Genomic DNA, 17869 nt, shown 5'->3' on the forward strand with positions numbered 1-17869 from the left:
GGTTGCTCAGTGGTTGCATCCATATGATTACTCATAATGTCTCATATAATATACAAATATAGATTTTAAACAGTTGTTGTGTTTCTTGAATAATAATAGTTCAATGTCATATAAACTTCAGAAAAAATTGTGGAATACATTAAAAAATTGACAATAAATAGTTTTTAATGAGCTTAATTTGAACAGAATGAATTAATGCAAATTATATTTACAATTTTTGAGACATACACACAATTAATTGTGATAATGGTGATATTAAAGGTAGATATAAAAAGGAAACAATAACATGAAGCTTTCCACAAGTACCGAATTGTTAATTGTTAATGTAATATCTATTTTTCAGTTAATTTTGTGTTCACATAGAATTAATGAAGCTCTAAATTCCATTTCATATTTATGGTCCACATAATTCGTCATTAAATCATAAACAATAATTTCCAACATTAGGAAACCCTTAGTTCCTGTCATGCATGTTCTTTTTCTGGAGGGTTCACATTAAGAGTTCATGTCTAGGGCGATGTCCAACAGTGACACTGGGCAGGTAGGGAACATGTCAGGACAATAACTGTCTGTGAGCCCTGTTCTGTGCGCAGCGTCATACTGGTGGTGCTCCTCCGGTTCGTAGCCATGAACATGCTCCAGTGGCATTCTAAGGAAACACAAGACACACGTTAATTAAACATATTGTAAAATTAATGTATAATTATATTACCTTATTATTATTATTATTATTATTATTATTGTTATTATTATTATTATTATTATTATTATTATTATTATTATTATTATTATTATTATTATTACTTAAAGCTAGATATATGTATTATCAGCCATCTGTTTTTGTTTCAGTTAGATAAGGCAACCAGTCACTGTGATGCTTATACTGTTATGTGTTCTGTACCTATAATTACTATTGGGTTAGAATGAAATGTCCCTGGACTGTTTGCAGAACAATTCAGTGAAAATACCAGCACATTTGGTGTCTAAAATTGGTGATTTCTATTCCATTTTCGCTTATATGACCTCTCGTTACACTCTGTATATCGTACATCACACAACTGGACAAATTGGTCTCAGAAGATCACGAAATTTTGTTTATGGAATAAATGTACAAATTCCTCAAATACGTAGTGCAATTACATGGTAGATAAATTTATTCATGTGATGCACATGTACATGAAACTGTTTTGATTATTAGGGAATACGATGCAATGGAGATGGACCAACACACCGCAATACAGTACTGTGAAGACGGTCAGAGGCAGATAGTGAGTCACGCATCGTAGCTGGATCAGAATGGCCTGTTCAGCGCAGCTGCTCTCGCCGTAAGAGAAGTGTGTAAACGACAGATACTGCTACATGAAGCAATCCTTATTAAGAATAATCGGGAGATTAAAACTGATATACCTATGGTGGACACCATACGTGTGCAGAAATATGAAAACAGTTGGTAACGTATGGAACTTCATACAATCAGAAGTATAAGGGGGTGTTCCTTAGTTCAGAACACACTTAACAATATAATTGGTCCTTGCTGCAGCCCATATTATCTGGAAGTAGTTAATCCCTTAAAATAAATAAATAATAAATGTATATATTTACGCTGTAGGTATGATATACACGATTGGAAATTTCACCGATCAGCCTAGTGGGCCCTAAAGCTGTTCAATCTCGATCATTTTGGACTTATTTTTACTCCTTCTCACCCCATGCTGATGGACGCTAAACGTGGACTTAACTTTCATCCAGAATGTCACTATTCATCTGGTTCACTGTGGATACAACACTAATAAATGTCGTTGGCATTCTCTTCTCACTCCACCCCTACAAGTGCTAGGGGTCTCTTGAAACCTTTCCCCTCCCCCATACCAATGGAGATTTAAACGGCATCCAGGTTGCCACTATTTATCTAAGAGACCCCGAAAACTATGGATTCGACACTAATATCGGTCATTTTCGATTATTTTTACATGCCACTCCCTCCCTACTCCTACTCTACCCCTTTAGCCCTCGACAAATTTTTATAGGTAGTAGGTCATATACGTACCAAGGTTGGTTGAGAGCTATGCTGGAACAAACACACGTCACACGTACATCCATAATCTCGTTCATTTTGGACATTATTTTTTCACTCCTTCCCTCACCTCACTCCTCGGCCCCATGCCGATGGTGGCTGAACTTGAACGTAAACATCGTCTGGAGAGCAACTATTCGTCTCAGTGACCCCGAAAGATAAGGATTCAACATTAATATAGGTCGTTTTCGATTATTTTTACGTGTCACCACCTCCCCAGTCCACCTTTATGGTTGTCTTACTCTAGGGTTGTCTTACTCTCACAGAATTTCTCTCAAGATAGTATTAAATTATTTATGTGTACCAGCTGTGGTTGAAATTTCAGGTTTGCCTATAGTCGTCTGTTATTTTTAATCATTCAATTAACTTCGCCAATATAATTTACGTAAAGATCTTGCTCCTTAACTGTCTGCAACCCGTTAAGTACAGAATATTTGCGGACTAGGGCAAGGCTTCGCCTGCAATATTTGAGTGATCATTTAGTGTTTTTATTTTAGGATTACTCAAAGCTTGTACGTACGAGACCTATAAATGCCTGATGATACCCCAGCATATAATTCCGCAGAGAATAAAGTAAAAATCAAGCAATTCGGTCGCGTAAAACGGCCGGATGGAGTGGCTGTTCTTTGTCATTTTTAATAAATAGATTTATCGAAATGCCTTTAGAGAATCTCAGGGAAATATACACACATACCACATTCATATTGTAAATAACCACTACTAATTTATTTTCCCTAGGTTACGTCATAAGAACTTACGAGATGAAAAATTCACTATTTTTCCTCCTGGAGAAGATATTATTTAAAGAGGTTTTACTCCAAGAGGGGTGACATCAGAACATATCTTTGGAATTCCAAGAGAGGAATTTCAATGACGTAATCCGATGAACAATAATTATTTTTTATGGTTAATCATAAAAGTTAAACATTTAAATCTGAGTATGTTCGAATTCGAGATTTTTTTCCTAAACTACGGAACTTAACATAAACTGGTTCATCTAACTGTGTTAACTGTTGGTCTTCAGAAAATGTGAACATTTCATTCAGGTGTGAGTAATAGTCTCTGCAAAAACACGCTATGAAACTTCTCTTTTTCAGTTGGTGAACACACAACACCACCAATCAACACTATACATTTGACCGCGTAGTACACGAGTGTCACAATAAAACCAGTAGTACAGGCAAGTAAATGAAGAACTAAGGTTTTGAAGGGGCTAAGCGCCAAAAAGAATTTTAAGAGATAATGATGCTCCATTCAAATAATTTTGCCTATATTGTGTCATAAACCCATCACTAAATCACATACATAATCATAACGTTTGTGACATTTCTTAGAAAATAACAGTTAACGATGAAAATGCAGAAAGCATTATTCCTTCTATATGGGCTCCATCTTGTATACATATACAGATTCAGCATCGAACAAAATTGAAAGCAACTAATATAACTTCAGCTCAGAATTTTTGAATCAATGATAATTTCAGTCCAATATCTTAATTCGCGGTAGGAACAAATCTTTATTTTCTTTCAATACTCCACAATCAACATAAAACTGGCAATGATCTTGTGGGAGGCATTGTTGAATCATTGCTTCCAGATCCTATAATTTTTCAGGGGATATCTTGCGATCATCGTTATATGCTTTTAAATATATACTCACGATATCACTAATATTTTTGCCTCATTGTCTGAATGCAACATTTTAATATACACAATACCAGGATGAGTAATCCGAATATCAGGTCCAGTACCTACTGTAAGTTTAACTTTATAATATTTAACGCACTATCAGCTGCAGCTTGGAAGTTAATGAAGTCACCTGATTTTATTCTCTTTGAACGAGAAGACCTCAATAATTTAACCAATTCCTGTAGATCATCACTTACTAATTATTTCATTATCCTCGTACACTTTCCAATGAAAGTTAAATAGTGACCACCCACCAAAAATCGATGACATCCTGATACCAGATATTTATGTCCAAGGCAGTCTTTCCTTCGTATTTAATCATTTTCATTGTTACTGTTTCTCACTTTGATGTTCTAGTTCTATTTCCTTAATAGGCTCTGTTTCCATGTTATTTAGCTTAGCAAACGTATTTCTAATCTTCATTTGCATGCACTAAAATAATAATATCAGGTTATTTCCTGAGCAAAATACGAGGGTTATTAATAATTGAACAAGAACCTCTGCATGCTATGCACTTCGTAAAGATTAGTTTTGCTCCTAATCCATACTTGTCTATGTCTTTCCCAAGCATGTCCGGTGAGCACATGCAAGGATTGCTGAACGTCTCCGTCAGTTCCTAGTATTCTTCCGAACACATGCTTTACAATAGTTTGAATAAGTTTATATCAGCCAGTGAGTCCTTAGCAACTCCTATGTATGAGCCTGTGAGGCCTAGAGTTATCGTGTAGTAATACGGCACCTGTTCACAGCACTGAGTTAATTAGCCACAGCTTTGTCGAATGGACGAAGAGATTTTTTCCTACAACACATCTCAATGTTTGATCAATTTTCTCCCAATCTCGACATCTTTCAAATGATTTTGGGACAGTGTAACTGATGTAACTGTGATGGGGAGCGGTGTAAGACCTGCAGTGGTTTGTCAGGGAAGTAGAGGAATAGAGTAAAATACGCATGTGAGAGATCTTGTTGCCGTACGTACTGGACTACTAAAGTATTCGTACCGTACAAAATATTACAGATAATGCAATAGTACTACAATACTCTTAGTCATAAATAATTTCATTACATGAAAATCATTGAAATAGAAAGGTCCTCTGTGAAGATACGTTAATTAATTCGCAGGTTTAATATTGCATTATCATTTGACGTACTACTTAAAATCAAGTACAGTGATTTAATTGTAACTCGGTTTCTTAAATTCATTTCATACTCACGTGAACAGAATTCTGAGCATCTCATCGACCATGTTTCCCCTAGGAATGAGTCTCTGTGCAGCTTCACATATAGTTCGCAGCACGCAGGCTCGTCCGTCTACACCCGCTCTGAAACATCACAATACCTAGAGTAGGACATTTTTCAAATATGTTCCATAATTTGCCAGCTTAATGGTTATACTAATAAACTCAATTAAATTGTAGATAACACTTTGAGTGAAATGTATGAGTGGTTTTCGTGCTATTGATAACTGAAATGCTCTGGTTGGTTTGCTGGTCGGTTGTGTAACTTTTTGATGATAATAATAAATAAAATCATGAATAAAAATATATAAATTAAATTACTCAAAAACTTAATAAAATTAATAAGCATAATTAACCGAAATGTCCGTAGTATGGGCGCCAGAGTTCACCAGAATGGATCCCTAGAATTTAGATAAGAGCATGATAAACTTTATATCCCAGGGCGTGTACAAAATGCTGCGTACTGGTACATCTGCTGCAGTTCCTACCTAATTAGTCGTTTTCAGGAGGTTAGGTAAGGCCTGCAGCAGATGTACCAGTACGCAGCATTATGTACACGCCCTGGGATATACAGTTTATCATGCTCTTATCTAAATTCGAGGGATCCATTCTGGTGAACTCTGGCGCCCATACTACGGACATTTCGGTTAATTATGCTTATTAATTTTATTAAGTTTTTGAGTAATTTTATTTATATATTTTTATTTATGATTTTATTTATTATTATCATCAAAAAGTTACAGTTGGTCCATCTCCAATGACAGTTCTATAACCGTTAAATTATCAAGCTCGCTACCTGAAGTGATATATGGCACGATCATGATGGCAACATTGTGATACATAAGTACGGCAGTGCCTAACGACAAGCCAGCATCACCGTCTTTCAATTGACATGCCATTATGTAATAAACGGATAATGCTGTGGATAGTTCTTGCACGATATTTAACATAGGAAATCATAACTCGTGAGATAAGGGGATTCATCAGGCTACAATTCTGAAGTCATATTTCAGATGAGACCTGCAGGATGAAAAGTATAAATAAATTGCTCAAAATAAACGTAAAAGCAATTGACAGAATAATATTCTCAATTAGAATTTCTAATCTTCACTTGCATTAGAATTCAATCATTAGAGAGTTTTTTTTTTCAAAATAAATAATCTTGCAGTGCGTGTCCTAGCATTTCAACACATTGCATTACATTACATTTTATACATACGGCTAATATTAGACCACAGGATAGTCTCTTATTTAGGAACGTACCCATTAGATGGTATTTTTTAATGAAATCTGAGAAGACGACTCACGATAATGATTTTTTTAAACGTGAAATGTGTTCACGAACTCTACAACTGAATTCTTGAGCGTTTCTACAATGAATGCAAGAATAAAATAAAATAAAGTTTTCATAAGAAGTAGTATTATTTACCTGGTTCAAATACTTTTTCCTCTTCACTGTGAAAAATAATGAATAACGTAGGAAACCGAAAGGAACATGTTGAATTTTTTCACATAACAACTACAGTTTATGTTCAGTGAGCCACTATCTCTCAAACTTATTTCCATACAGTAACCTATGTGCCGAGCTCGATAGCTGCAGTCCCTTAAGTGCGGCCAGTATCCAGTATTCGGGAGATAGTGGGCTCGAACCCCACTGTCGGCAGCCCTGAAGATGGTTTTCCGTGGTTTCCCATTTTCACACCAGGCAAATGCTGGGACTGTACCTTAACTAAGGCCACGGACGATTCCTTCCCATTCCTAGGCCTTTCCAGTCCCATCGTCACCATAAGACATATCTGTGTCGGTGCGACGTTAAACAAATAGCAACAAAAAAGTAACCTATGTTAAAAGGAATTGCCGTATAATACCTTCAGAGATATAGTTTTAAATTCTCTTTCTTTTGTAACTGATATTGATCGATTGCAAATGATTTTCTATATTGGCTACCTCCAGAGTCGAACCTGCTACTTCCGAAGTATACACTCTGTTAGGAACTAGAGCCCCATCTACAATCTCTCGGCAGTAATATTCATTCTGCTCAGTTCATTGGTGGGATATAGTGTTCACAGTGCATTTTATATTTTGATATGAGCTAGAATAAGTTTGTTACTTTCTTCGACCTTCGACCTTTGACAATATCAAATTGAATGAGATTTGATCGGTTACAGTTAGTGTAAACATAGCAGTAAGCTTGGAAGACTTAGATGTAATAACATTTTCTAACTCAATGAGGACAGCAAAGGGGCTCTGCTGCGCTATTTATTTTCCTAGTATGCATCTTCAGTGAGGCAAGGATTTCCCTACAACACCTGTTGGTGGGACTGTAGGGGATTCAAACTGCATTCGATCTGCTGACTCACATACATACATACATACATACATACATACATACATACATACATACTGAAACCGTACAGTGTCCTGTACAGCTCATGGGAATGATATGGGCTTTTATACTCCATTAAAATTACTCCTAAAGGTCGCGTCATTGGTAGCAGTATGGGCGAAGGGGATCGAGCGGCGTCATGCCAGAACGGAACCCGCGAAAAGAACGCCTGCGAACAAAGGGAGGACAGGGCAAAGGCCAAGCCCCCGCGGAAATACGCTCTCAACTTGCAGAGAGAGATAGAAGGGGACGCGATGCTGGAGTAGTCAGATACGCCCCGAGGTGTGGTCTAGCTTCCCAGAGTTCCAAACGAACATAAGGAACTTCCGGTTTTTTATGCACGTGTCACGGGTGCCAACGTCGGACTTTGGCGCGTAAACAATGGAATGATATTTTAATCCAGACATAGGAAAATTATGTGAGACACACCATTGAATAGAGCGGAATTTTCTGCGTTCCCCAGACTAAAAATATGTAATAACTTATGCAGGGGAAGAAATGAGGTCACCAGCTGTCAAGATGTAACATATCGCTAACACATGTGGATACAGCGGCGTCACCCAAGCCAAGAGTCGCGCTCAAAATTGACTCCACCTCCCGAGGGACGCTAACGAATTAATCAAAGGCGGGAAGCAAATTACATAAAAACTGCTGATCGTAGGTCCAGCACGCCTGGCTCAAATGAAAGAGGAGACAGAGGGCCACAAGATGCACTATTTAAATATCGTCAATTCTTGGTACGAAAGGAGCTCTTGTTCTTAATGAACCGTGAACGTTAACGCCCCCCAAGCTTCCGGCGGGCAAGATAATATAGGCCGGGCAGGCCATTGCAGAGACAGTTGTTCTTTCACGGGTCGTGAGACGGACACTGTGTCCCGCGGTGCTCCAGTTACAGTCAGAAACCCCTGACCGCGTACAAAGAAGTATTATTGTGTCCAAAAGCCTTTGTGTAGTGAACGGGAGGCCAAACGAGCCTAGGTGAATTGTTTCTGTGCTGCGTGTCAGACTAGTAAAAACCGCGAGCATAATTTTCGAACAAGTATTAGAATTCGGCTGAGAAACTGCCGGCTTAATGAGTCAGTGAAATTCATAATTTGGTATCACCCAAAGTGTTACTTTGAATCAGGGGCTCGAATCTCGTGAGCCACCCGATTCTTACTGTGAACGCGCCCGCCGTGGTTTGAAAGTCCGTCTTATTCGTGGTGTAAACTCTGAAATAGAGGACGTGTGACGAGTGTAAAGTGTACCCACTTGGATTACTGTAAGATTTCAGCTGTGACGAGTTCCCCAGGATGTCGGACTTGTATGGACCAGGGATGAAGGACTGCACGCCCGCCACCTACCGAGTGGTCATGGAGTACTAAGAACTTCACCATGGGTCTCCCGTGGAGGGAGAGACAACGGCCACCAAACAGATGAGTGATGTCCAAATTTAATTTCTAAGCATGACATAACCCGGGGATAGGATTAGCGTTCTTTTGTAAATATCAAAATGTTGTAAGTTAATGCATGTCCTATATGGAAATTTTATTGATTTTTATAATGTTGAAGTAAATTCAAGGGAGCTAAATTCCCGGACGACTCATATTTCTTTCTTAATGATTAGCTTATCGTGAGGGTTATATTTTTAGTAATATGTGGAATGTCCTAGCAAATATGGGAACAAGGTTAGGAGAATATTTGAGTTTCCCGTAGGGGTGGTTGGAAAAATAGTGCTGGCAAGCAGGGAAACATGTCGAAATGTTGGTAGTCACTGTCCCACGTGGTTGTCGGATATGCCAGGGAAACTCATGGGTCAGTCAGACAATGCATGCCTAGCTTACAGATATAATCCGTGCATGGACAGCAAGAAAGAAGAAATCCCGACCGGGAGAGGTACATATTGTGTGATTTAGATAGGTGTGTGGAACCATGTGCAAGTCTCCCGTGATTTTTGATTAATTGGCCATAATGGTTTGGAGTGGTTTTTTTATCTATAGCCGGGGTGAGACCCAGGTGCAGGAGTCCCTAATCTTTGGTCAGAAGGTTTAAATATAAGTGTATTGTATGTGGTATGAACGAGGAGCCATGAGAGCCATATGCCCAAGGGAAGAAGATACGCGATATGAGACATAGTGAGAGGGCCGAATGCCCGAGTAATTTACGATGAAATGAGTTAGAAGTGATTGTGCCCATAGTCGGCGCTCAGCGATAATAATGAGAGAGAATAAAAGAGAATTTTATGGGAATTCCACGATAATATAAATAAGCAAATGAAATGGGCCATGGATGTGTCCCCGAGACGAGAGGGTGAACGTTTGAGGGAGAGAAGAATCTGAATGGCCGTGCGAAGTGAATGGCCGGCCTTCCTTTTTTGTGAATGTCTAGCTCTCGCCCTCGTGACAAAAGGGTCCCGTATCCCATTGTGTTAGGGCTTGGAGCCTGGTCTGCCCGCGTTCTTTTGTTTGGGTTAAATGGCTTAGCTAAGAATACTTGTATAATGATAATATCACGGTGATTTCTTTTAAAAGGTATTTAATAAATGAGTAGGGATCTCCCCCAGATATCCGGCGAGATGAGATTGTAGCTATTCTCGGGATCTACAGAAACCCACAGTACCTCTCGGTCGGGAGTCTGCCAGTTCGACTCCGGATTATGGTGGCGCCCTTGAGCGAGCTGCTCCAAGCTTGCGCTTTGGGCCGGAGACAGTGATAACCATGCTGTTTCATTTCTAGGAATGGCTCGCCTTTGTGCATGAAGTGTATATATCCATATATCTGTGTATGTTTCGTAATTATGTGCACATATTTTTGAGTTCAAACAGAACCTATGTGCACGTCGTGTGGTCTTGGTGATAGATGAGGAGTCCGGGGTTTAGCAAAAATGGTATTTGTGTTTGTTTGTGCATTATGCAAATGTGTCTTTCAATATGATATTATGTAGTGTAGGCCCCGGTTATGTTCGTGCTTAGAACAGCTAGTAATATTTGTGTATAGGGACATCAGATCATCTCACGGTGTGATCGACAGAATAATGTACAAAATTCATGAACGGTATGAATTAATGAGGAAAAATGAACGATAGCAAGTCGCAAAACCTCAATCATACCGTTATGCAGGCGACGCCCATGGGCGATTCGTATTTTTAAAGTGATTATTATTTTCTTTTCCTCCCATATGTGGAGAGTCATTGTATAGAGAGCTGTATCAACTTCTTTAAATTGTCATGTTTTGAATAAATTCATATTCGTAACCCCTATTTTATGATTCTTGTCATTTGTAGCAGTGTTAAGCAGTATCCAATAGGCATTTGAACCCAGAGATCCTACTTTCATATTATAGACATAAGGCTCCATCTTAAGTATTTGTTGTTTGTGTTTTCCTTTCGAACGTACCACTTCCCCAAGTGCTCAGGCGGCCGGGCCGGCACAGAAAGTAGGAAGGGGAGCGGTTCGAAGCTCGTTAAGCAATTCGACCCGCTCTTCAATCAAATCTCATCCGTGGGTGTTTACCCCGTTACGTGGAGGCATTCTTATGCGTGGGTCATCCATTCGAAGCCCGGTAGGGTGTAATACATACATACATACATACATACATACATACATACATACATACATATATACATGCATGCATACATGCATACATACATACATACATACATACATACATACATACATACATACATACATACATAGCGCTGACCTCCTCTAGCCAGCTTGGCAGGAGGAGCAGGCTCAGTCCGGTGGTATGTTGAAGGTATTCAAATACGTTAGCCTCGTTTCGGTAGATCGGCACGTAAAAGAACTGTGGGACAATATTCGGACACATAGGCATCTCCAAAATCGTAATAGTGGTTATTGGGACGTGAAATCAGTAACATGATTATTATTATTATTATTATTATTATTATTATTATTATTATTATTAATTATAAATAATGGAGGTTCACCCCCATATTTAGAGGATAAACCCATAGATTTTCAATGATGGTGAGCTTTACACTTACCACTATGTATGTTAGTTTACTTACAGAAGTTATACAATAAGAAAATTAAAATTAAATGAACGCGTGGAGTCAATAAAAACGCACGCCTTATTTCTTCAGTAGTATTTTAATTATTCTTCCAACCAGACCCTTTCTGAGTGTCCTGAGTTCCAAGCAGGAATATATTTCGACATTGGAGTGAAATCGTTGATTAGAGATATTTGTGGTAATGGCTGACAACCAAGCGCAGAGTGATAATAATGTAGTGTAACATATCGTCCCTGTCCTGCCAAAACGGCGAATCTAACAATGCTCTTCCTATCCATTATTTCCCTTACGACGGGTCACGCCTTCCAGCTATATATTGATATGCGGTCCATCAGAACAATTTTCGTTGAGTTCATTTTCCAATGCGCGTGTGTAAAGGAAAATGAACTTTAAATACATCACACTCTAGGAGTGGGTAAATGTCATGCAAACATACATTCTTTCAATATGGTACAGTAAGGTTCATTTTCCTTCACACACGCACATAGGAAAATGAACTCAACGGAAATTGTTCTGATGGACCGAATATCAATATGTGGCTGGAAGGCGTGACAAGTCTTAAGGGAAATAATGGATAGGAAGAGCATTGTAACATTCGCCGTTCTGGCAGAACAGGGACGATATATTGAATAATATGTTTACTTATATCCACATTGTGGTTTAATGTTAATACTCACGCGTTGAAAAGTACCTCCAGCTTGCTATAAAAGGAGCGCCGATGCCGACGCAGCAGAACTGGTGCTGGCGGCAGGAATGGGTCAAATGGAGCATCTTCTCGACTGCGAGTCTCGTTGGGAAGATCGTAAGAGATGGCCCAGTTGACGCCTTCAGTGAAAATATCAACGTCAGGAGTTGTCGTCTTAATGGTCATGCAAAACGCTACCTGAAAGCAGAGATCCAAAGCTGAATTATATACACATTCTACCTCAAAACATACTTACATCTTAATGTTATGCCTTCAATCGTTCATTCTACAATCCTATGTGAATTAACTAAGTGTTTCCATAATTCTCTGTTTTCAAGTAACACAGTGATCTTGTCTAGTTACACACCTTATATATTTCAATCATTACAGTCTAAGTCCAACCATCGTCGCCTTCGTCCCTCTCTACTTCTCATACCCTATGTGTTTGTTGAGTACACATTCCGAAGGCTCGTCGGAACCTCAACAGCTCCACCGTCAGCTGTCATAGATGGCCAAGACATCACGGAGAAGATGTACTAGGGAAATGAGGAGTGATTCCCGTTGCTTTCCTCACCAAGCAGGAATTGTTATTACATACCAGCCTGCCAAGCCCACTGAAATGCACTCACTAACCGCTCCTATGAGCAATATTTTCATGCAATTCAATGTTGGGACTGGCTGCACAAGGAATGGCATTACTACAATAGCTCATATCTCAGCCACTTTTTACTGTCAAAGCCACGGATAAGACTAAGACATACCTTATATTATCAGTCCACTATTCTCCTAAGTAACATATCCACTCCACTCATGTGACTCCATCACAGAATCCGGTTCATAAATTATCAGAGTTCCATTATTTACCCTTATTTCCTCTTACGAGTACCCTCCTGTCATTATTACCACCTGTTTGTACCGGGAATAATTATCAATAATTTAATTTCTGTTACCTCCATCTTATGAATGAGAAGTCCTAACTATACGTAACCTCTTCTCTCGTGCAGAAAAGTCGGTCTAAAAACAGACCGATATAAAGATAATCTCATCCAAAACCTCACAGTGCTGATCACTTTGTGAACTCATTGCCTTAGCTTCAGGACACCTTAATTCAGTTCACGAAGTATTTTAAAATCTTCGTTCGATACACATTCCAAGTGCATGAAACGATCCACTAGTTCCAGCTTTCTACTCGCTAGGCCAGAGTAAAGTGTAGCTTCCACTGAAGTCCCAGTCTTATCCATGGCTGTGACAGTATGGAAGCTTCTGGGGTGTGGGTGGTGCTGAGTAATGCCATTTACTGCACGGCGAGTGCGTTTGAGTATCATGAAAGGTTTTGCTCATAGGGTTAGTTGTGCTACAATAGCACAGTCTGGCCCAGTGAGGAAAGCAATGGCAAACTACCTCATTCCTCGCCTTACCTAGTGCGCCTCATTTTGCTACTGCCATTGGTTTTTGTGGTTTCCCTATAACTGCATAGCCTTTGGTGGTGCTATTTGAGGATCCAACCCGCCTCTGGGCTGATGACCTAACAGACAGACATTTCACATTCAATACCCGTAGGTTTCTCCTGAACTGAGATCACGTTAGTCTTCGAAATGCTAATTCATGTATACATTTCATCAGATCAATGATTGCCCACCCCGCGGTGCAGGGTAGCGTACCTGCCTTTTAACCATAGGCCCCGGGTTCGATTCCCGGCCCAACCAGGGACTTTTACCTGGATCTGTGGGCTGGTTCGAGGTCCACATAGCTTACGTGATTACAAATGAGGAGCTATCTGACGGTGAGATGGTGGCTCCGGTCTAGAAACCAAGAGAAACGCCCAAGATGATTCGTCGTGCTGACCACACGACACCTCATAATCTCCAGGCCTTCGGGCTGAGCATCAGTCGCTTGGTAGGAATTGGCTCTTCGGGACTGTTGCGCCGTGGGGTTTGGTTTTAGATAAATGATTATTAAACCCCAATGAAATTATAAAACTCCAATAAAACAAGAGATCTTCCTCCTTCTTTTTCTTGCTATTTTGCTTTACGTCACAACGACACAGATAGGTCTTATGGCGACGACGGGACAGAAAAGGCCTAGGAATGGGAAGGAAGCGGCCGTGGCCTTAATTAAGGTACAGCCCCAGCATTTGCCTGGTGTGAAAATGGGAATCCAGGAAAAACCATCAGATCTTCCTTCATCGTAAAGAGTAAGCTCGTAAAAAATATACATTGAAAACAATTAGACAGTTAGCCGTATGATAGCATCGATTCAGTTTCGATGGGGTAAAGTCCGTGTAGTAATCTGCGTTATTACATTATTTTTTGTGTTTGTGTGTAAAGTATTGAATATCGATGAATATGAAATGGTCTAGGTACCCGCGAATTGAAGTAATGTTAAATTCTAGCAGTGTGACAGGAGGCAGAAAATTCATGCTCTGGACAGCAGACAATAACCATTGTGCCTGGATCGAAGCATTCGTCTTGGGCTTCTGAGTCGCTTCAAGGAGCACTCGGGTAGGAAACTAATTTTCTAAGAGGCTGTTCGAACATCGGTAATAATTGCGTTTGCCCATTTTGTCGACTAGAGTGAGTATATGACTAGACTTCTCCAGACTTGTTCTACAATTACAAGCGTTCTTTAAAAATATCGAACCGGGCGAGTTGGCCGTGCGTGTAGAGGCGCGCGGCTGTGAGCTTGCATCCGGGAGATAGTAGGTTCGAATCCCACTATCGGCAGCCCTGAAAATGGTTTTCCGTGGTTTCCCATTTTCACACCAGGCAAATGCTGGGGCTGTACCTTAATTAAGGCCACGGCCGCTTCCTTCCAACTCCTAGGCCTTTCCTATCCCATCGTCGCCATAAGACCTATCTGTGTCGGTGCGACGTAAAGCCCCTAGCAAAAAAAAAAAAAAAAAAAAATATCGAGGATATTATCTGATACCGTGTGTGCCAAAACAAACGACACTGAAATGTTATTTAATTGCGTCGTTACAGTATGTGTTCAAAATGTGTATCATCACGTGCCACGCATTGTTCATAAGGTTTATAAATTGTATTTATTGAACACGCTGATGAGCGATTGTTACTTCCGGGATATTTGTACGTGGGCCATCTGTCTTGAAAACTTATTCCTTCAACATGTCTCATTGAGTAATAATGAGGTCTCTGTAGACCATCTGTTCCACTGTTTATGGATTTTGTGCGGCATCCTCGATGAAATAAGGGCGCAATATTAGACGACCGGACATGGCTCAGCAAATCGTAACCACCGCTCTGTGTACTGGTTTCTGTATAATTACATCTGGTCGTTCAAACTCTTAAGAAACGATTTGTTAGTTGGTTGATGAAGTCATCAAAGTGAATATGGTTTTCATATGCTCACACGTCCTGGACAACACACGGATGGAGTACTGTAATCGGGCTCACTAATTCATTTTTGTTAGAAGCTGAAAAACTCGAATGCGGTATCCAAATCCATCCGCCTCTTTAAACATTCGCCGAACAGGCCTATCGCTCAAACAGAGTATGCCATAAGAATTATCTGTGCCGGTGCGACGTTAAGCCGGCAGCCAAACAGAGTATCAGCGATGTTCGTCATCGACTATGCTTTGGGGACTGTAACACCTGTTGGAGAGATAAGCCATGATTCTAGTTTGCGGTGACAGTTCTAGAAATTCCTGTTGTTCCTTTCCTTGACTTAATACTGATCCCCTATGACGGAACTTGTCCACAACAGCTAATATTGTTCTGTTATTTGGCGTGTCCTTAATAAATCGCTCTTTCTACTGTTTCTTTAACGTGAAGTAAACTCTGCCCATTTTGATGCCTCGCTCCCTATGACCGGAATAATGTTCCATGATAAACCTTCTCTTCTGGACGGCAGATGCGCAATAATGTCAGTGTCGTCTAATTTACCTCAAACCGTAAATTTACGGAGAAGGCAAATTTTGTATAAATAACTGGTTGTATTTAGAGATCAAAAGTGATATTCCCTTTAGGATATGCTACTCATTTAACTGATTCATAAAGATCTAAACATGCTCCGCTCCTTCTACGTCATGTTACATTACTCTATTGCATCTAGAAATACGCTACTCTTAACGAGCTAACTTAATCCTACAAATTATCCACATTAGGAAACTAGGATTTTATCCATTTTTGAATGTTAGTGATAATGCAAACTGACGAAATTGAATAGGGAATTCTTAATATATAACTAGTGCTAGTTAGCAAAATGTTTTTGGTGTTAAAATCAACTCGTTTAACTCCAAAAGTACTAGAAGTTTGTCAAATACTTACTGAAAAACTGCTTCCTTCTGGGAAGAGGACATAGCGCTTTCGGCGGTCTAAAACGGGCCTTCCATCTATATCATCGTCGAACATCAAGTGTCCTGAGACAAGCAGTGTGGATACACCAGCAACGAGCAGTAGGATTCGCAATGACATGATCTCTATATCTGAAATAATATTACGGCCTATCAAGCTTTATTCTAGGAGCAATGGAAAATGGATCGTCATAAACATGCACTTATTGAGTTCATTTTGTCTTCTAGGCTACTTAATAGTGATGTACATACTAGCATGTAACTATGACCTCTTGTAGAAGTCATGTCACGTATTGCAAAAATAGATTTGAACAGTCAAATATCTTAAAAAAAGAGAAAAGTCTGAATTCTGTACAGAATTTACTGCATGAGAAAATTTCTCCAAACATGCAAATATGGACATGCCAGAGTCGCTTTTTCATTGCGGGATGTTGCTTAGAAATCAAATCAACCGTTGAAAAATCACTGGGGAGTTGTTTTAAACGTTCTACATATTTACTCCCCCTGAATAAATACATGGCTACATGGGCAGTCATTCAAGTTATACTAAATAATAATAATAATAATAATAATAATAATAATAATAATAATAATAATAATAATAATAATAATAATAATAATAATAATAATAGGAAGCAACTCAAAGAGTACAATAGGCAGCACCCTACCCTTTCAGTGGTGAAGTATTGGTTTCTCAGCATAATGGATACAAACCCTGCAAGATTAGTCGGTTTTTTGAAGAGCAGGAAAAAGTCCATGGCTAGCGATTTATCAGCTCTCTGGTGACACATTCGGCGTTTACCCGACGAAATTAATTTTAAAATCTCATCTATACAGGAAATCACCTAAGATAAAACTGTTTCTGCCATCTGGGACAGTCAAATAGAACCTCAAAATTGACAAACAGGCATTATATAGCAGATATCAAATTATTATTATTATTATTATTATTATTATTATTATTGTTGTTATTATTATTATTATTATTATTATTATTATTATTATTATTATTATTATTATTATTATTATTATTATTATTATGTTCCTCATTAACGAAGGAATTCTGCAAAAGAAGTTTATTCTTTGGTACTGGGTCAAATGCATTGAATGGGACTAAGTGAAATGAAAGATGTATTAATACTAACATTGCTTGAAGAACCTATGAAAAACATGCGTGAAAATATCACCGAAATGTGTATTGTCAATGTGTAGTTTGTTGCATCGAACATCTGTTGTAACTGCTGTCTTGATCCCTACTAAATTCCATTGGCTTTACTGAGTAAATAGCAGCGAGGTTTGGGTCACTTTGCTGTCTGTCTGTCTGTCTGTCTGTCTGTCTGTCTGTCTGTCTGTCTGTCTGTCTGTCTGTCTGTCTGTCTGTCTGTCTGTCTGTCTGTCTGTCTGTCTGTCTGTCTGTCTGTCTGTCTGTCTGTCTGTCTGTCTGTCTGTCTGTCTGTCTGTCTGTCTGTCTGTCT

General features: G+C 39.2%; 1 protein-coding gene across 1 annotated transcript; it reads right to left on the bottom strand.

Moving 5' to 3' along the window:
* Nucleotides 1–336: 336 nt before the first annotated feature.
* LOC137496981 (uncharacterized) lies at nt 337–17185 on the bottom strand. Its single transcript, XM_068225249.1, has 5 exons — nt 17010–17185; nt 16369–16474; nt 12075–12280; nt 4977–5084; nt 337–649 (listed from the first exon to the last, which is right to left on the bottom strand). Exons 1-5 carry the CDS (start codon nt 17183–17185, stop codon nt 496–498), a joined length of 750 nt encoding a protein of 249 aa, XP_068081350.1. The 3' UTR covers nt 337–495.
* Nucleotides 17186–17869: the final 684 nt, after the last annotated feature.

This window comes from Anabrus simplex, chromosome 1, assembly GCF_040414725.1.
Source record: "Anabrus simplex isolate iqAnaSimp1 chromosome 1, ASM4041472v1, whole genome shotgun sequence".
Taxonomy (NCBI): domain Eukaryota; kingdom Metazoa; phylum Arthropoda; class Insecta; order Orthoptera; family Tettigoniidae; genus Anabrus; species Anabrus simplex.